The 19,882-nt window shown below is 46.5% G+C and overlaps 1 protein-coding gene and 1 non-coding gene across 3 annotated transcripts; one reads left to right on the top strand and one right to left on the bottom strand.

Annotated features, from left to right (window-relative positions):
- Nucleotides 1–1,091: 1,091 nt before the first annotated feature.
- Trim26 (tripartite motif containing 26) lies at nt 1,092–9,594 on the bottom strand. 2 transcript variants are annotated; one of them, XM_051187413.1, is made up of 8 exons: nt 9,101–9,594; nt 8,886–8,981; nt 7,605–7,835; nt 5,993–6,010; nt 4,300–4,322; nt 3,805–3,920; nt 3,550–3,582; nt 1,092–3,172 (listed from the first exon to the last, which is right to left on the bottom strand). In XM_051187413.1, exons 1-8 carry the CDS (start codon nt 9,536–9,538, stop codon nt 2,490–2,492), a joined length of 1,638 nt encoding a protein of 545 aa, XP_051043370.1. In that variant the 5' UTR covers nt 9,539–9,594; the 3' UTR covers nt 1,092–2,489. The 2 variants fall into 2 exon arrangements, with proteins under 2 accessions (XP_051043370.1, XP_051043371.1); XM_051187414.1 differs by lacking the exon at nt 5,993–6,010.
- An 8,462-nt stretch (nt 9,595–18,056) lies between these two features.
- LOC127224440 (small nucleolar RNA SNORA51) lies at nt 18,057–18,190 on the top strand. Its single transcript, XR_007834717.1, has one exon. It is a non-coding gene; the product is annotated as a small nucleolar RNA SNORA51 (small nucleolar RNA).
- The last annotated feature ends 1,692 nt before the right edge of the window (nt 18,191–19,882 follow it).

The raw sequence follows: 19,882 nt of genomic DNA, 5'->3' as shown, positions 1-19,882 counted from the left end.
CCAATGTTCAAGGCCTCTGAATGATCCCATTAATTGACTGACCCTCCAGGGTGGAATGTTTTTAGGTCACTGGGGTGTGCTCTGGAAGGGGACTATGGGAGCCTGGTTCATTCTGTTTCCCAACCGATGATGTGTGGCTGCCAGGATATGTTGCCATGACAAAAGCCAAAAGCACTGAGACCACCAACCATGGATTACACCTTCAGAACTATGAGCCAAAATAAACCTTCTTCTAGGTTGCCTCAGGTGCTTTTAAAAAAATGTTTTCCTTCGCCAAGGTGCATAAATCTCACCCAGTGAGTCAGGCCAGCCATGTCTAGTTCCAGGCTAGAGAGGGCTACATATTGAGATCCTGTCCAGTCCCTTAATTGTATGTATGTATGTATGTATGTATGTATGTATGTATGTATGTGCAATCTTGTGTGCGTTTGAGTGTGTTCAAATGTGCCATTCACTGTGGAATGTGCTAGTATGTGAAGTAAGGATGTAGATAAGATTTCCAAACCTCTTTATAAAACAGAAACAGGGCACAGATAAACATCTTGAGGCAGAGTGCTCCATGGGAATTCCGAATAATAGGAGCTTAAGGCAGTAAAGTAATCCTCTGACATTTTGAAGGAAAACTATTTTGAAGCATACAAGTGAGATAAACACTTGTAGATACTAAAGATTAAAAAAAAAAAAAGAATTTGACTTCCAGTCACCTCAGGACATTGTTAGATAATGTGTGACCCAAACACAGTAAATTGGGAGAGAAAGCACGGGGTCCAGAAATAGGACCATGGTTGGGGATGTAGCTGAGGGAAGTGCTTGCCTAGGATGCATGAGACTGTGGGTTCAGCCCCCAGCACTGTATGAACTAGGCATAGTGGCACCTACTTGAATATCAGAATTTGGAAGTTTAAGGTCATCTTCAGCCACATAATGAGACTGAGACTACCTGGGCTACGGGGCCGGGGGGTGGGTGGGATCCAGAACACCCAGTCTGATGACAAAAGGGGATCTAGAAAGGGAGCAACAAGTCAAGTTCAAGGTCACTTCAGAGGCATCAAGATAAAAAATGGAGACAGCACCAGATGACTGTCTTGAGATTTCTGATCACTGAAAAGAACTTGTAGTTTATTTAGTAATAAAGACACAGGAAATGAATTAAAAGAGAAGGAAGAGAAGAGCAATGATTAATTCCAGGAAAAACAAAAGGTTGGTGAGGGAGCCACTGTATATGTACTAGTGACTCAGGCAGCATGTGATATGTACAAAGTGTTCAGTCTTGAGACAGTGTGGTGACTCTAAGGCCACCAAGATCCAGTGTCTGGGAGCAGCCTCTCAAGAGCAAAGAGGAGCTTAACACCTGGACAGGCAGAGGAAGTGTGGAGTGTTTAAGGATAAAAAGAGGGGCACTGTTTTGGCTAAGCAGGAGCTGGTGCTCCACTGTGGGCACTGGGTGACTAACAAAGGGGCTGGTAATGGGTCAGCAGAGAAGACACTGCAGGCCCTCTCTTCACAGTAAGACCTGGGATGGGGGCTCTCAAGATTCCTCACCATCCTGTCTTCCTTCCTCCAATCCACCTATGAAAGTGATTCTGGACACTCCTTGGTGTCAACAACAGAGGCCTAAAGCTATCCCAGACACACTAGCTGGGGACTGGGGCAGAGGTAGCTCTGACCTCCTGGGTAGTGGCCTCTGTGTTTTTAGAACCACTGATCAAGAGCAAGATGTTGGTATTATTTTAAAAACTCCCCTCACAAGGACTACTCTAAAGAGGTAATTTATTGACTAAAGCTGCTGCCTGAGTCACAGTACCTAGATACTTTCAGAAACACAGTTGGCCCTGGGGAGTCCCACCCCCTCAGCTCTGGGTTTGGAGGCCAGGGGCTTTGCAAACCACATCAGGAGATGATTCCACCAGCTCTCTAAAACACAAACTTACACAGCCTTGGACACTTCAGTGATCTTGACTTCCTGCTTCTTTCAGACATTTAACTCTGGTGGGGTAGGAAAAGTGAGCTTAAGAAGGTAAGCAACAGAGTGGTTTCTGGCAAGGGGAACCTCAAATCTGAAAATAGCAAAATTTGCTTCAAGTGTCACTGAGGGTCTCCCTCAATACCTGTGAGTGGTGGGTTAACAACTGAACCAGAAAATGCTGCTGCTGCCCCTACTCAACAAAGAACACAGAGCCAAGACAAATGGGTGGTCAGGAAGGAGGGAATCATTTGGTCTTCAGAGCAGGAGATCCCAGAGGAAATGGGCAGGATGGTGAGAAGCTACAACAGGAAACACAGATGAAGGGACAGCACTGAGAGAGGACGTGGCAATTGGATGTGATGTCCATTCCTCTTTTCTCCCCCTGGTGCTCTGGCCAAGAACATTCCTTCACAGTCTTGGGATCCCAGAGAAAGGAAGTTTCAACGGGTATGGGATCCAGGCAACCCTTCTTCATCTCAGAGAACTGAAGAATCTGTAGTGTGACCCAGGCAGGTGGTAGAATTCAGGGTCTCAGCAGGAGGCGTGTTCCTGGCCACTTGAGCCACAGGAAGGGCACCAGGCGCCGGGTAAAGGTGGCCGTGAAGGTATAGATGAGTTCCTGTGACTCTGCATTGGTAAATGTCACAGTGCCTCCTTCATAATCCAGGGCGATGCCCACCCTCCGGGGCCGAAGCACTGGGAAGAGCTGGGCCTCGGGGCTGGTGTTAGCCCAGATGCCTGAGGAGGAGAGCCGAAGGGCCCACACACCATCCTCTGGCCGCAGGGAGAGGTCTCCTTTCCTTTTCATGGTGTCTTTGGCCACTCCCACCATGCAGCTTTCCAGAACTTCCTCCTCCTCTTCCTCTTCCTCCTCCTCTTCCTCCCCTAGTGATTCCTCATCCTCATCTGTTTCCCAGTCTTCATATCCATCCCCATAGCCAGCCTCCTCATCTTCTTCCTCCTCTTCCCCTTCCTCCTCCTCCTCCCCCTCCTCCTCATCCTCTGACCAGCCTTCTCGCTCCAACTCCACTTCCCAGTACACCTTGCCCCAGGTGAAGCCCTTACTACCCAACACCCCTGGCTCACAGTCAAACTGCTGGGGGTGCAGGCAGTCACTCTGGTACTGGCTGGTATAGATCACGCACTTCCAGTCCTCTGAAAGCTGCAGGTACCCGCTGGCCGACTGCGGGTCCAGGGTGACACTTACTGTAGGACAAGGGAGGAAGTGACGGTATCAGTGGTGGGCTGGGAAGGGGAGGCCAGTCTCCACAGTGTCAGTGCTGCCTCACTCACTGCACAGTCCACAGACTGCTATTTATATCAGTCTCTGTGAACTATGGTCACCGGAGGCACTCGGCACACACAGCACAGGTCTGGTCTGGGCAGGATGATCTCTGGCCTTGGGCTAGCACTGCTGTTTGCTCTGAGAAGACCATATGGTGAGGAGGACTAGAAGTGTGACCTATGACACCAAAGGGTCATTAACACTGCAGACTACACACTGGTCAAAAATGTAAGGGGTGGGGCCACCTTTTGGGCAATGCCAGTGAGGATTCCACAGGGAGAGTGTTTTGTTTACTCACCTGTCTTATACTCCAGGTCTCTCAGCAGCTTGCCTAAGGATGAAAAAAAAAGAAGATAGAAATGAGCTTCAGATCAGCAAACTCATGAACCCATTTCTTACTTGGTATTAATTATGGGACAGGGCTCCACTGGAGATCCCAAGGAGGAAAGAAACAGAAGCTAGAACTCCTTGGAAGGATAATGGGAGAAAATGGAGGTGGGACGCCAGGAGACCTCCAAGTGTGGTCCAGCCAGGTGCTGTCCCCAGTGCTTACCTTGGAACTGTCTCAGGCCTCGTTGAAGAGAGAGAAGTTTATCTGAGAATTCTCCTGCCTTTCTTTTAACCATGTGAGGGATGGCTTTCCCAATCCAGAACTTCTTCCGTGGGTACCTGAAAACGTGATGGGCACAACAACCTGTCTTTTGGCTCTTCTTGCTTTTCTGCCAGAGTTCGAGACAATTATAAAGTGAGCAGGAAAGGTTTGATTATCCCTAATTAAGAGACAGAAAAACTGACCAAGGACATAAGACCACCATCAGATTACACAAGTAAGCACTGTCTACCAAGCCAGGCTGTGGCTCTCTCACTGTGCTTCAGACAAAGACAGTGAACTTCAGAGATCACGCTGGGAGAGACCAGCCTCTAATCCTCCAAGGCCATGGGATGAAACAAGGGCTGCCTTGCCTTTGGCATCCTATCACTCCCCATCATTTACATGGACCACAGTCATAGAAATGGAGAGAATACAATGAGCAAATGAAATTCCTACCTGTTGGCGAAGTCCTTGGTGTCCTGCAAAGGAAGGAAACACAAGCATCAAAGTCAATTAGGTAAAAAAACTACATCCTTAAGTCAACACCATAACAGGCAGGCACACAAGAGCAAACAAAACACACATGACTTCTTTCCCTAGGGAACTGACAGTCTAGTAAGACTAGAAAACAACGGGCTGGAGAGATAGCTCAGTGGTTAAGAGCACTGGCTACTCTTTCAGGGGATCCAGGTTCGATTCCTAGCACTCACACAGCAGCTGACTACCATCAATAACTCCAGTTTCAGGGAAAGCAATGCCCTCTTCTGGCTTCCACAGACACCAAGCATATAAGTGGTGTACAGCCATACATTCATGTTAGAACACCCATACATATAAAATGAAATAAAATAAATGAACAAACAATATAAGGGCAGAAAAAACTAGAGATGGCAAATGGCCTGGCCTCTCCAAGGAGACACTTAAGCTAAGATTTGAAGAATGATAAAGTATTAGCCAGGTGCAGACTGGTGAGAAAAGGGAAAGGACTTAAAGAGGAGGCAGGGCCAGACCACACTAGGCAGGATGGGGTGATGGTGTTGAATTGTATTCTACGCACAGTGGGATAAAAGTCAACTATCCCCTGGCACCCACTTTCCTCCTCCCCACTTTTAAGCGTGTGTGTGTGTGTGTGTGTGTGTGTGTGTGTGTGTGTGTGTGCGCGCGCGCGCGCGTGCACGCGCATGCATACATGGGTATGTTCTAAAACACAATGTATGTGGAGATCAAAGGACAACTTTTGGGAGTTTGTGCTCAACTTGTGGGTTGAACTCAGGTGACCAGGCTTGGCAGCAGCTGCCTTTACTGCTAAGTCATTTTACCTTCTTTATAATTCCTTTCCCCTTTTTTATAATACTAAACTCCTTAACTTCTGGTCTGACATGTAACCAGTCAAGAAACTACATTTCCCACATTCCCCTATAATCATGTCTGATCATGTGACCAAGTTCCAATGGGATGTAGGGGGGAAACAACCAATACTTCTCATTCTTGTTCTTTAAAAAATAAAATTGCTTTCTAGTTCCTTTCTTCTCATTGGCCGAATTTTGAACACAGTGATGAATCCAACTCAAATTGCATGGCTGAGAACAATATTCCCAAGACTCGACTGTCAGCTAGAAATGAGCCAGCTCTTGAATGACTGCATGCATGTCTCTAGACACACACCTCTGAACTGCTGCAAAAACAGAAAGGGAAATTTGCTCTATATGAGCTATTGAGCAGCAACTAGCAGAAACTCTAGGTCACTTGGCTGACCCTTGGCAAATAGTGGTAGGAGGCAATGGGAACAGGGAGTCGGAGATGGCAGCAGAGGGCGCAAAAGAAAACCTGAGCATCCCATGACTGCTTTAGAGCAACTCAAGTGGATACACTGGCCAAGGTCACTAAGGTCAGGCACCTTGTGCAGGAAGAAGACAGCGGTAATGTCTGCATGAGGGAAAGATGCATGGAAGGACAGAGAAAGCAGGAGCATCTTGGCAGATGGTGCTTTGGTAAAGCCTGAAGCCTCCACAGTTCTCTGTGTTGACTGATTTTTCATCTTCCTTTAGCTCATTCCACAAACCTTTGCTAAGTGATTCCTTGTGCCAGGCAAGCACCAATCTAGAAGTTTGAAGTAACAATAAAAAAAAAAAAAAAGGCAAATCCCTACCTGTGTAGAGCAGGCATCCTAGCAGAGGGAAGCAGACAAAAGAGGGGGAAAAAAATCAACATAATATATACATACATATATATATATATACATATACATACACAAACACACATACACACATATATATAAATCATACCATATTAGTGGAGGGTGAAAGAGGATGGGGAGAGGACAGGTTGGCTTCTCAGGGAGGCACAATTTGGAAAACAAATGCAATCATTGAATTGTGGCTGTTAAGGACTATTCCAGAAGTTTCAGGAGCTTTGCTCCAGGAACACTCAAATACAGACAAAATCTGCTAACACCAGCATTTTGTGTCATGGTTTTAAACAGACACCCCACCATGGGAGCTTCAGGGGCAGAGCCCTGAGGTACAGACTGGGGCTTCTACATAGTAGCTATTTCCAGGGTAGATCAGGGGGAAATGCTCTCTAGACAAACTGGTGACAAACACCAGCACAGCTCAGCCGGTTTGCTCACAACTCTTATCTACACATGGAAGAGCTGCTGGGAGTTTGACGTGCTCCTTGAGGGAAAGAAGTGGGACATGGAAGAGGAGACAGTGACCTAGAAGCTGACAAAGGAAATCCAGAGAAGAAGCAATGCCTCGAGCAAAGGAAGGACACAGGAGGACACGGGACAAAGTGAAGAGTGCAAAGCCTGGGAGCAGGGCTCCAGGCTTGAGTTGGACCTCATTCCTACTCTGCCCCAGGGCCTGGACTAGTCAGTCCCCTCACATGTGGCTCAATCTGCTACAAAGAGAGGCCTCCTGCTTATGCAGCCTGTGCTGGGGACTGGCATCACCATCTCTCTTCCCCTGCCACTGGCCTGGAACCTTATTTCCTAGAGAACTTTGTGTGTCCTCTGCTGGCAGAAAGGTTCAGTACCTCAAACCAGAGTCAGAAATTAGCAGACAGCCCATTTAGCCTGATTCCTCTGGACAGTGCCAGGAGGAGGTGTATCAGTGAAACCCAACAGCCTGCTCTCACTCCCTGTCCTGAAACACCACTCACACTTACCAATTTGTTCTCTAGGATGATGCTCCAATGTCCACAAGAAACCTCCCATCTATCTTCACTTGCCTTCCCCTTCCATGCACCTTGGGATCCTGACAGACATAGCTCACCCTTTCCTCAGTCACCTTTCCTCGTGTCCAGAACCATGTAAGGCATCTCCCAAATAAACACCTGCCTCAGCCACGTCTACAATCCCAGCACTCAGAAGGGTGCAATGGAAGGACTGCCTTTAATTTGAGGACAGACAGAACGGCACAGTAAGACTGCCTCAAAAACAACAAATGTCTGCTTGTTGCCAGGAGGGCTAGAATGGAGGTCTCGTGCCGCCGCAGAAGGGGAATGGTGACAAAGACCTTCAGTTCTATGGCACTTTGAAATCTTTTAGACAGTTTTTTTCAGATAATGATTATTTTTCTAAAGTGATACCATGACAGTGTTTAAGCTTATGTGGAATGACAGGACAAAACTACTATACCCGGCTCTTTATTTTAGATGGTAAAACTGAGGACCCCGGAAGAGGAATTTCTTCAAAAGCCAGAAAGACGTGGCAGAGCAGGCCCTACCCTATCTCCCACTTGGGCCCCTGGGCCTCTCACCTGCATCAGCTCTGCAGCTGGCTGCCGTGCCTTGCCTTCCAGCTCAGAGATGACCAGAGTCAACCGGCCAAGCTCGCTGACGCCCCGGGTCTTGAACTTCTCCCTGCCCTCGGTGAGGAGCTGCTCTAGGGTGGCCAGCTGGTCTAGCAGGTGCTGCTCGCGCTTCTTTAGAAACTGGTGGCCCTGTTTAAATTCTGCCACAATGTACTGTCTCTGCTCCTGCAGCTTCGTCTGTAAAGGGCAAGAGGTGGGTGTGGATATGTATGAGGCACCCGTAGGCCCTCTCAATCCTCTGGAGACCCTTGCTTGTGACTCCTAGTCCTTGGGTAGGAAGTCACTGGGGTGCTCCTGCTCCCCCCTTCTCCTTGAGACCCATCGTTTGGTATATTCCCTTCACTGCTCTCAAAGCCAACCCTGCCTGACTACTCTGTCACCATCTGTTCTAGATGACCAGTATGTCTTGGAGCAAAAGGCAGCCAATGTGACCCATTAAGGACACCACCCTTTTAGGCAATATCCCTGTGTTGCCTCTTTGGGGAAGGTCTGCTTATGGGATGAAGTCCACACTCAATCATCCCCCTCCAACATCCCCACCACTCTGTATATACTAAGTGCGCCCACCCCTTCCATGAGGGACTGTGCCCTCTTTCCTTGATGAGGCTGGGCTGTGAGTACTCAGGGACCAAGTCCTGTCCTGTAGGCTTGGGTCCATCTGAGTCCTCAGTCCCTCTCAGTAAATGAGGGTATCCAAGCACACCAGGATCTAGAGGTACTTTGTGGACTTGAGTTGTCCCTAGCTTTACTCTCTCTTTCACAACCTGACTACATACTGCTAGGTCTGACCCCAGAATCCCTCCACTGCCAATTTTCCTAACAAACATGCTTCCCCCAGGATTGGACCCACCTTATCAGCTGTCCCTCCAGACCTGTCTAATCAAGAGCACACAATGTGCTACCAGTCTTCTGTACTGCTTATAGTAGGCCTGAGTCTCACTAGACAGCCTCAATCAGAGCTTCTCCGGCCATCCTTGTCCCTTTCCTCTACCCTGAAGCTAGCACCCCCTCCTAACTGTCCCCCACCCCCCTACTGAGGAAATCACATCTTAGAAAGAGTCCAAAGTCAGGTTCCTCAGTTCCTATAGGGACAAGGTAGGCAACCTTCCCTATACTTGGGTAAGCCTCAGTTGGCCTGAAGCCAGCCTAGCACCCATACTTTCAAAGTACTTCTAGAAATACTTCCTGCCTCCTGGTCCCTCCCTGGAAGCCATGATTTCCACGTACCAGTGCAGCCAGAATATCTGCTTCTCCCTTGGCCTGAAAGCCCTGAATTTTTTCTCTGTCTCTCCTTAGGGTGTTCAGGTGGTTCAGAATTTTTTCCTGGGGAAAGACAAGCAGTGGAGATGAGCGTCCTGAGCCGTGGCAGGAGGGACACCAGACAGAATCCCCAACCCCCATCCCCAGCCAGGCCTGTAGTGCCCTTTGGCCAGAGGACTTACTCTGTGTGGCAGGGCAGCCTTCTCCACCAGGACTGCAGTGTGGGGCCTGTGCTCCCGGGACTCGCGGCACATCACGCACAGCAGCTTGCCGTCATCTTCACAGTAGTAGTGTAACTTTTCCTGGTGCCGCTCACATAACTTCATGTCCTGTGGCTCTCGGGCCAGCTCTCCAGGCTGCCTGCCATTGTCTACCTTCAGCCGCTCAATGTTCTCTACCAGACTGGCTAGCTGCCACACGGGCCGGATGTTCTCCTTCTTAAAGGGCTTCTTGCAGAGAGGGCAGACTGGGCGGCTCCCCGATATGGGACGGATATCACCCGTGCAGCTGCGGCAGAAGACATGGCCACAGTCGATGGTCACTGGGTCCCGCAGATAATCCAGGCAGATGGAGCAGGTCACCTCCTCCTCCAGGCTCCTCAAGGGGGCTGACGTTGCCATGGTGCCCTTAGCTTGTGGGTCTCTGTTCCCTGGTAGGGTTTTCTTCCTCAGAAACCAGACCTAAAAGCAAGAGCAGGCTCAGTGAAGGGGAAGAGTGGCACCCCTGCCCATGATTGTTCAAGCTGAGATCACAAGGGAGCCAGGAAGAAGAAATCTTCTGTGGCTGCTCTGGGTTGTACAGGCACGATCCTTCTAGGGTCACAGAAGCTCAACCTTCACAGCTCTGGCCCTCTTCCTACTTCTGTGACAACAGAAAAGTCAGGGGTATTCTGAACCTCAGTTTATCCATCCATAAAAGGAAAGAGCGAGAGGCAACCGGGGATTCTAAGCAGGTGATAGAAAAGAATTCTGTCGGGAACACTATGGATAAGCCTGGTTCATAGAAGGAAAGCAGGGAGAGAACCCAGACTCCTGGCTTCTCAGCCACTGGGTGAAATCTAAGAGCTGAAACTGGAAGCTGCACCAAGAATGCAGGCCCTGCCCCAGCTAATGGCACACAATGCCCATGCTGGGCAGGGAAGGTAGCTCTGCTATGGACATAGGGATGGTAACCATGCAGGGCTTGCAATGCTGGGACCACAACACTGTCACTAAGGGGTACGACTGGGAGTCCATCAACAGAGCCCAGCAGACTTCACTGAGAAAGACAGCAAATACACAGACATAAAACTACAGTCCACATGGCCCAAGGAGAAAATACAACATTTATTCCTTAAGGGTCTGGTGTGATAATATATAAGAGTGCTCTGCAGGTAACAGCACTATGCAAACAAGAGGAATTATACTGCTGAGAACATGAACCAAAACAACCTGGGGTTTAACTATGTGACTTTAAAAATATATATATAATGAGCAAAAAACTGTACATACCAACTTGAAATGAAATTCAACTGGCAAATGAAGATGTTTCGAGTCCCCAGAACGTTAGCAGAAATGTTGAGGGTGTCTGACCTAATCCTTTGGTTTGCTCTATGAGGAAAATGGCTGATCCCGTGCTCTCAGTTTAACACACTGCAGAGGAAATGAAACTGTGGGGCTCCTGTGGACAGAAGCCCTTTCTAGCCACTTGTAGAACGGCCTGGAAGTTTAAAAGCCAGGCCAGCTTTTTGTTGTTTTTGTTTGTCTGCTGGAAAGAAGGGGGTACCTCCAAGGACAGAATTTACAATTTCCTATGACGCCTTCACCACTAGAAGCCCACATTAAACCAGCTCATGCTGTGTCTAGAGAGTCTTTAGATCTCTTTAAGCTGAATAAAAACCACTGTGTATATTATAGTGAACACTGCAGAACTGCAGAAGACCAGTGGGTAATTGCTGGAGAAGGGTTAGCAGCATTAGATATTGAGGCATAGCTAAAACAGCACCTGATTGGTATATTCTGTTTAGAATTAGGGAGGCCCCCTTTCAGCTCAAGGGAGTGGAGAGAAAATATAAGCATTCTGCAACTGCCACTGTAACAACACAAATGTCACCAACAGATGTCAAGGGCATTAGGTGAAAGGTTTGGGGCAGTCCCTACAATGCCACAGTGAATCATTTCCTAATACCTCGATTTGGGAGAAATCCAGTGGTCAACTTAACCAAGCAACCAAACCTGCCACCACTAAACAGGAACGATCTGGCACAGGTTTCCTGATGAGGAACTATACTAGTTAAGCACCATCACCTGGGGCGAGAGAGCTGCCTCAGGGGTTAAGAGCACTTGGTGCTCTTCCAGATGCCCAGGTTTGATATGTTCCTAGCACCCATATGGAAGCTCACAACTGTCTATAACTCCAGCTCCAGGGAATATGACAACCTGCCTCTCCAGACATATGTACACCGACAAAATGCAGGCAAAATACCACACACACAAAAAAAAGAAATAAAGTCAAACAAAAACAAACATCATTTATGACATTTTCTTGCCAAAAATATTTGACTTGGTTGACCTTAATCAAGCCTTTAGATTTAACTTTCAGTTTATGGAAGACAGGCAATTTTAAAAACACTGTACTACGTTATCACAGAGAAGGTGCTAATAATAGCACTAAGTTAAATCATGTCGTGGGGAAACAATCAGACATATCCAGAATTGAAGAATCCACAAACCAATTGGTCTTTTAAAAAGACCAGGGTAAAAATAAATAGTGAAATGGCTTGGAGATAAAGGCATCTGCAGCCAAGACTGACAACTTGAGTTTGATCCCTATGATCCACACAGTAGAAGAACCAATTTGTGCAAGTTGCACACACACACACACACACACACACACACACACACACACACACACGGCGGGGAAGAGCAATAAAACTAAAAAAGATCACAATAGTAACAAGCAAGTACAAAAGATAAGTTTAGCCTTGATTCTGGCTTCAAAGAGTAGTTATAATAACACTTCAGGGAATAGCAAGAAAAATTTAAATGTAAATCATCTTAATGGCACTTACTGAAACTATATGGAAACCTCTGATTTTCAGCAACAGATGCTACAATATTTAGAGGTACATAACTATAATTTACATCAATGTGGTTTCACAAAACTATACAAAAAAAAATGGGGGAAGCAGTTATAGTTTTCTATTGCATTAAAAAGGTCTGTAACCACCAGAATTGTTGAAACCAGAGTACTGAAAACCCAACTAACGTCTACTGAACTAATACAAGGGTCGGAACAACCAAAGCCCATGCAGTTTGTTCAGGCCTTTGTTTGTAGGTCACTATAACCGGACAATCCAACCCCACTCACTGCCTGGCTACAAAGACTCCTCTTCATGTTACACATAAGACCAAAGGTATAAACTCAAAAACTTGAATATTCCAGGTTCAAAGTTCGGGTTCTGGAATCCAATAACCAGGGACCAACAATTTCAGGGCAGTAGAATCTGCCATTTATATGTGCTATTTCACAATTAGGATACTATTCTAAGGAAGCTGAGGCTTGGGCCTGTTAACATTCTGCCAAAGAGCATAGGGCTAGGAAGCAGTCCCAGTGCCAAAACTTCAGCATGATCCAACCCACTTCTTTACCACAGCACAGTGAAACGGGGCCTGAGAGCAAGTGGATCCTCTGATCAACTCCAAGATGAGCTCATCTACACAGAATGCTTAGTAAACTGAGCAGAGCTAAAAGGAAAGGGGCGTGTATTCCTCAGAGGTGACTGAGAGCACCCTAGCCTTCACTACAAGCTGACTCATGCATTCCTGATCAGACAGCACTTTTTGCTTTTCAGTGATGGAAGGAGCTCAACCTTGCAGAATTAAGAGCAAAGTGTGTGTGTGTGTGTGTGTGTGTATGTGTGTGTAAAAAAGAGTGTGTAAATGAGTGTATGAGAGTATATGAGTGTGTGTGAATGAGTATGTGTGAGAGTGTGTGTGAGTGTGTGTGTGAGTGTTGTGAGTATGAGATCGAATGTGTGTGAGAATGTGTGTGAGTGTGTGACTGAGTGTGTGTGTTGTGTCGGGGAGGTGCAAAGCATACCACACCCATTCCCAAACCTATTCTGTCAGGCCAAATGCAAACTGCCCTCCACAAAATCTTGTATTTTGTTTGATGAGGCAGGATCCCAGTACTAAGTAGTTCAGGCTGGCCTTGAATGCCTTATCCTCCTGTGTTTGCTTCTTGAGTACTGGGATTACAGGTGTATGGCTCTGTCTGGGATTCTTAAAGTACCTTTGCCAGGTACCATGTTCTCCATTTTATCAAATATGCCTCAACCTTGTTCTCTCTGATCATCTCCACAGGTTTCTACAATAAGATGATGCAAACATTATCCTCCCCTCCATTCCTGTCTCAGGGCATAGAAAGGCAGAGGCATGATTATCATCCTAAGTGGACAGCCACGTCTTGTTTTTTATTGGCAATCTGACACAACCTAGAGTCACCTGGAAGATGGAACTTCAATCCGAGGATTGCCTAAATAAGACATGTGGGCATATCTGAGAGGCACACTGTCTTAATTGTTTATTGATAGAGGAGGGCCCAGCCCACTGTAGGCAATACTATCCCTAGACAGGTTGTCTTGGGCCGTGCAGCTGAGCATAAGTGAGTGAGCTATTAAGTACTGTTCCTTTAAATTCTTGTTTCCTCACTGGTTTCCCTCAGTGATGGGCTGTGACCTGGAATGTAAGCTGAAATAAATTAATTCTTTGCTCGAGTTGCTGTGGTCAAAATGTTTTATCCCAGCAGCAGAAGAGCAAATCAGAACCTCTCCATGGGAAGCTACTGCATATTACCTTGTGCCTGAAGTTACATACACCCCTGCTCCAGGAGCAGCATACCTCTAGCCCATCCAGGAAGCCAGTACCAGCTACAATTCCACAGAATTGTAGGGAGATGCTACGAACAAGGCCCGCAGTATCCTGACATGCAGAGGGAACTGGGGATACTCTCTATCCATTGCTGAGTCTCCCCCTGTCCCTTACAAAGTTGAAGCGCTCATAAATTCCTAACCTGCAACACACTGGGAGAGTGGGGGGGGGGGAACAACACTGAGATTTCTGGCAAGGATCCTGGGCACGATTCTTGGCTGTGAGAATCACTACAAGCTGCAAACACTATGAAGAAGTGTTACTGTGAGGACCCACACCTCCCAGGCAGATACTGGTGCTATTGCTCCCACACCTGTCCTAGCCTAGTTCCAAAAGGAATGTATCCAAGCTCTGGCCCCACACTTCTTCACAGCCACAATTTCTGCTCTAGGTGTTAATTTTCCCCCTACACCTGTGCTTTCTTGTGGCCTCACATCTAGCACCTTACTGCCTCAAACTCCTACAAGCCAGAGAGAGATCCTAGACAATGATGAGTCCCCAGGTGTGGACTCTAGTGCCCAGAGAGGCAAGCAGAGGGGCCTAGGTTTGCAGTCAGACTCTCGGGGTTCTTTCAATTACCCCAGCATCTCCTCAAACATGTCCCTGAACCTCCCAACAGGAAACCCTTCTTCCTGCCATCCCAGGATACTTAGCTTAAGGCTCCATATCCGGTGAGACCCCCACTTAATTGCTCACTGGGTACATGTTAAAGCCTATTTCTCAATCTAAGTAAATTTCAGCTAGCTATCTCTAACAAACCTGGAGAGGTTAGACTTGAGGGCAAAAAACAAGTGATCTGGCTATGTGAATTAGAGAAATGGCTACACCCCTGCTGGCTACCAATCATGATGTTCCCCAATATTATAAGCTGTGAGGTCAATGAGAAAAGGCTTTAAAATACCCAGTTCTACAACTGACCTCCTGTGTACCACACCTTAGGAGAAATATGCAAGTGTCTGTGTTTGTGATTGGAAATTTCCCTCATATCTGTTGCCTATGACATTCCCAGAAGACATCTGTGCTCTGTACCAGGAATTATAAAAGGAACCCTTTATCATCTAGCAGAACAATTCACCTAAGGATCACCTGAGGAGGTGTCAACACACACCCCATCAACAGGATCTCTGGAGGGGAGCCCAGGTTTTGGTTAAAAAAAAAAAAAAGAAAACATTGACAAAACAAACAAAAAGCCCACAAAAAACTCCCAAGGCAATTCGAATATCTGTTAGTGATGGAGATTCTTGCTTAACCACTAATTACAAATGGAAAGGTGATGTTAGAGCCTTGGCTTGGTCTGCTGAATGGCAGAGACAATGAGAGAGGTACTTCTCAACGTGGAGGTCCTTCCCCCATCCACCGCTGCCCTTTGTTGCCTGCAAAGTGAACATCCCAGGGAGCCATGTGGAGGGAGAGGCTGGAAGACTGATGAATCAGACTGCCCAGAGGGAAAGGGTGGTAGGGTAGTAAACTGAGCAGTATAAACAGAAGTGTGGCTAGGATGGGACATGGGGGATGAGCAGAGAAGGATGGAGAAGTAGGAAACAGATTATGAAAGAGCTGAGCACATTAAGAATTCTGTACTAGCTGAGTGTGGTGGCACACACCTGTCATCCCAGACTTGAGAGGTTAAGCAGGAGGACTAGCACACATTCAACGTTAACGTAGGTTACGTAGCAAGACCCTGTCTCAAAACAGTAACAAAAATGACTCCTTGCACTCCTATTCTCCTCCCCTGACCCTGTACTAATGGCTCTCTCAGGCCCAGCTCTGCCAGATAAAGAATTCTGAATTTCATCCTTGGGAAGCCACAGAGGGTTTAAGCATGACTTACTGGGTGTCCACTGTATTTCAGGAACTGAGGTTATGCAGGGGACAGGAGACACAATCCTTGCCATCTATAGTTGACACCTCTGTGATGACTGCAGTGACCAGATTCAACACCAGGGACTATAAGCCCGGAAGGGTTTCTCTTAAACCTCTCACCTCGGCTGGCACTGCTCCAATCACCACGGCCCTCTTCCTTTTTGCCCCTCAAACATATCCAACTTAGTACAAAGTGCCAATGTGCTCACTGGTTAAAAACCCTGAAATGGCTTTCTGGCACCCCAGGAGTGAAGTCGAAACCCTTTCCCTTCCTTTTACTCTGAGAGCCTCCAGTTAACCCAGGCCTGCTGGTGTGTCTCCTAGCTCACTTCCTGCCATTCCATCTCAATCGAGAGTGAAACTGAGCCTTCACACCTTTGAGTACAGGACTTTTCCCTGCCTCACTGACATCTCTTTCCACTTTGACTCCTTTTCCTGCTGGAGTTCTCAGCCAAACACCAGCCCCTCTGGCAACTCCTGACCATACCAAAACAGGCCGTGTGTCTCTATCATCAACTCAGAGTAGACAAGGTTCAGGAACTAAGAAAATGGTTGTGGAGGAATTAGCTTATGATAATGGTGGTAATTGCTCTCTTCCTTTTCTTTAGATTTTAGTCCTAGGTACGCACCCATAAACAATGGCTCCCCCCTCCCCCACACGCCCCAGTTGTCCATTCAAAGAATGGAATCCCAATTCCAGATAGTCCATCCTGCTTATACTAACACGGCAGTGAGGGTTCACTCATGTGATTGTGCTGACTTTGCTCATTGTCACTACTGTTCTGTGACTATAATTCTTTACTGCTCCTACTTCTGATGGCCACCTGGGTTATTTACAGTCTGGACCATTGCAAACACCACAAATCACACATACACACACACACAAACATGGTCATACCCTTGATTTTACTAGAAAGGTCCAAGTTGTTTCCAAAGCAAATGTGGTGATGTGCATTCCCACCAACCAGTTCCACAGACTCATCAACACCTGGTACCACCAGCTTTACAAACTTATCTAAGCTGGTGGATAGGAAACAGAATCCCATCATGTGTGCATAACATGAAAAGAGACAGGAAAACAAACAGCAGGAGAGACCAACAGTTACAGCGCAAGGAATCTGAAAGCAGGGATAGATATTGTGCTCTTTGATCCACTAGCAAACATTGTTTAAAGTTTACCCTCTGGTGATGGAAGGGGCCTATGACCTTCCATTCTTTTTTCCGGACTAACTTTCTCCCCAGTTCATTTGTGGTGAGTTCATGCTTAGGGTGGGTGGAGCTCTCCCTCAGTTCCAGGGTGAATCGAAAACATCGGTCTTGGGTATATTAATAACCCACACCCTTTGGTTCTAGGAAAAACACGAATCACAATGAGACCTAGATGGTAAAGGGCAAAAATTCTTGTGGTTTCTTGGGAACTTTCAAGAGGTAAAGTCATTTGGTTTGCAGCTCCCAGAGCAATCATCCTGCTGTGAAGACTGCTAATCTCTTGAGAAGTAAGCCAATCTAGGGAGATGAAGGGGAAAAAGCATATCTTGACAGTACTTTTTCAAATCCTGTGCCCAAAGCTAGCCCCACCCTTAAACCTGTCAGTCCCATGAGCCAATAAACCCTCTTTCTGCCCTTCCAGCTTGGACTTGTCTGTCATCTGTTTTGTTTTGTTTTTTAAGGGGGAGGGAACCTGACTGATACCAAGAAGTTACTGGGTTGAGATACACAAACCATTTATGAAAAGAACACTGGTCAACTGCCTGAGACAAGGGAGCACAACCTCTAGAACACAGCAGACTCACAGCCTGCCTGCTCTGGGATATCATAGCTCCTCCTTGTGGCTCCTAGAATTCAGAGTAGGGAACCCAAGCCTCTTTTACCATCCTCTGAAGTCAAAACCTGTGCCAAAGAGTCCTAGTTACGCCACCTCAGCTACACTGTTATGAAGTACAAGGCTAGAGTCTTGACTTTCCTAGGCTTCCATACCATCATAAAGAAATAAAGGTGTGGATTACAGAGCCATTCACAAACTGAAAGTAAGGTTCAGCAGGTATACTCAGCTTATAAAGCCACTACAAGCAGCAAGAAGCAACCAAAGCAGAAAAGAGATGGCTGAAATCACTGGAGCAGAAATTTGAGGAGGAGAAGTGCACTTATTGTTCACAAATAGGCTATCAGGCATGAAAGGGCCAGTTCATCAATGTAGTGGGGGTTTGTTGTAGAACAAGGTCTGTTCCATTCTAGCCTCAAACTTGCTACATAGTCAAGGCTGATATGATACCTGGATCCTCCTTTCTCTACCTCTCAAGTGGGGGCATTCCAAGTGGGTGCCACCATACCCAGGTAAACCAATGTTTCTGAAATTACAAATGGTGGCTTCTTCATGCTTAAGGACAGGTTGCTTTCCTATTCTATCTGTATAGAAAGAGAAGACAGAGTAAACCAAACCTATGTGCACCTCAGTCCAGGTTACTGTACCTAGTCTGTATTGTGAATGGGGAGACCTTAGGATGTGGGCATCACAAACAGAAGCTATGGCATAGTGGCACACAATTTTAATCCTGAGGCCAGGGGCAGAGGCAGGTACATCTCTGAATTCCAGGCCAGGTTAGTCTACATAAGTGTTCTAGGCCAGCCAGGGACCTGGTGAGGCCCTGTCTCAAAAATGGAGACAGTAGACTCAAAATCCACTCACAAGTGCATCCAGGAAGTTCAGACTTAGGTGCAGAGCATCTAAACAAGCTAATAGGGAGTTACCATTTTTCATCAAAGTTGAGACAGTTATAATATTATATCTTAGTATCTCTGGTATGTGACCAATGTCACATATCATTTAACTGGCAAAATATTCTTCCATGTGTAAAGTCACAGAAGCAATACATATTTTATGAGGGGTGATGTATTAGGGTCCTCTAGAGTCACAGAACTTATGCAATGATCTTTCTATACATAAAAAGGGGATTTATTGGAGTCAGGCTTCAGTCTAGCTAATCCAACAGTAGCTAGCTGTGAATGGAAAGTCTAAGAATCTAGAAGTCTAAGAATCTAGAAGTTGCTAAATCCCACAAAGCTGGGTGTCTCAGCTGGTCTTCTGTATAGCTGGAATCCTGGAGAAGTAGGCTCCAATGCCAGTGAAGGAAAGGATGTGCTATTGAGACAAGGGTAAGCAGGCAAAGAGCAAAAGCTTCCTTCTTTTATGTCCTTATATGGGCTTCTAGCAGAAGGTATGGCCCATATTGAGTGTTCCAGCTTCAAGATTTGGATTAAAGCATTGTGTCTTCCTGCCTCAAGATCCAAATTAAAGGCCTCTGTTTTCCTGCCTCAATGTCCAGATAAAAGGTATGTGAAGGTATGTGTCTTCCTACCTTAAAGGTCCAGACTACAAGTGGATTAACCCACTTCAAACTAAGAGAAGGCTCAACAGGTAACAGCACCTACCACCTGACTCTTAACAAGTTGTTCTCTGACCTTGATACACACACACACACACATGTGCCCATACACATACTAAATAAACTCCTTTGGGGAGAGGAGCTCAAATTTACACATTCAGCCCCCAGTCCTGCTTCACCTTGCCTAGTTCTCCATAGTAAGAACATAGCAAGAGGACTTTCACATCCCATACTCATCCTGTCTTTGTACATTCTGTTCTCTCTGGCCCAGTTCAGCCTTGAATAAAACTGTCCCTATCTCTGTTCCTTCTAAGTGAGTTCTGTACTTCTATGATAATACTATCACACTGCTCTGTAAGTATTGTGTGTGTGTGGGGGGGTAATTCTCATCCAATCAGAATGTGAAAATAAGAGTGATACTTCAATGATCTTTTTAGCTCCAGTAGCAAGTCCAAATCATGGAGTCACCTCTATAAAATGCCATTCCCAGATTCTAAGTCCCACTGTGCTCCTAATTTTCATGAAACTATCAGATTCCCATTCACAAGCCCTTTTCAGCAGCAGGATCTGAGTATCAGCCATCTTCTGTCACAGACACCCAGATTTTCTCCTACCCATCCCTCTTAGGGAAGGTCGGCATTCCAATATTCTATCAACCTGGCCAAAGTCTACTTCACCCTAAATGCCAATCTTAAGCTAATCCTTTGCTTTCTACAAACAACTCCTTCCCATGTATTTTCTTTTGTGATCCTGGGAGTGTAAGTCAGATGCCACCTCCTGAAGCCTGAACTCAAAAGGTGCCTTCCAC

This window comes from Phodopus roborovskii, unplaced genomic scaffold (genome assembly GCF_943737965.1).
Source record: "Phodopus roborovskii unplaced genomic scaffold, PHOROB, whole genome shotgun sequence".
Lineage (NCBI taxonomy): Eukaryota > Metazoa > Chordata > Mammalia > Rodentia > Cricetidae > Phodopus > Phodopus roborovskii.
This window is presented reverse-complemented; position numbering and strand designations above follow the sequence as displayed.

What these genes read in the sequence shown, in the direction of transcription:
- Trim26 (XM_051187413.1), bottom strand. Translation starts at nt 9,538, where the DNA reads ATGGCAACGTCAGCCCCCTTGAGGAGCCTGGAGGAGGAGGTGACCTGC. An exon ending in AGGCCTGAGACAGTTCCAAG is followed by an intron (nt 3,583 to 3,804) that starts GTAAGCACTGGG and finishes TTTCATCCTTAG; the next exon opens with GCAAGCTGCTGAGAGACCTG. An exon ending in AGACCTGGAGTATAAGACAG is followed by an intron (nt 3,173 to 3,549) that starts GTGAGTAAACAA and finishes CTTGTCCTACAG; the next exon opens with TAAGTGTCACCCTGGACCCG.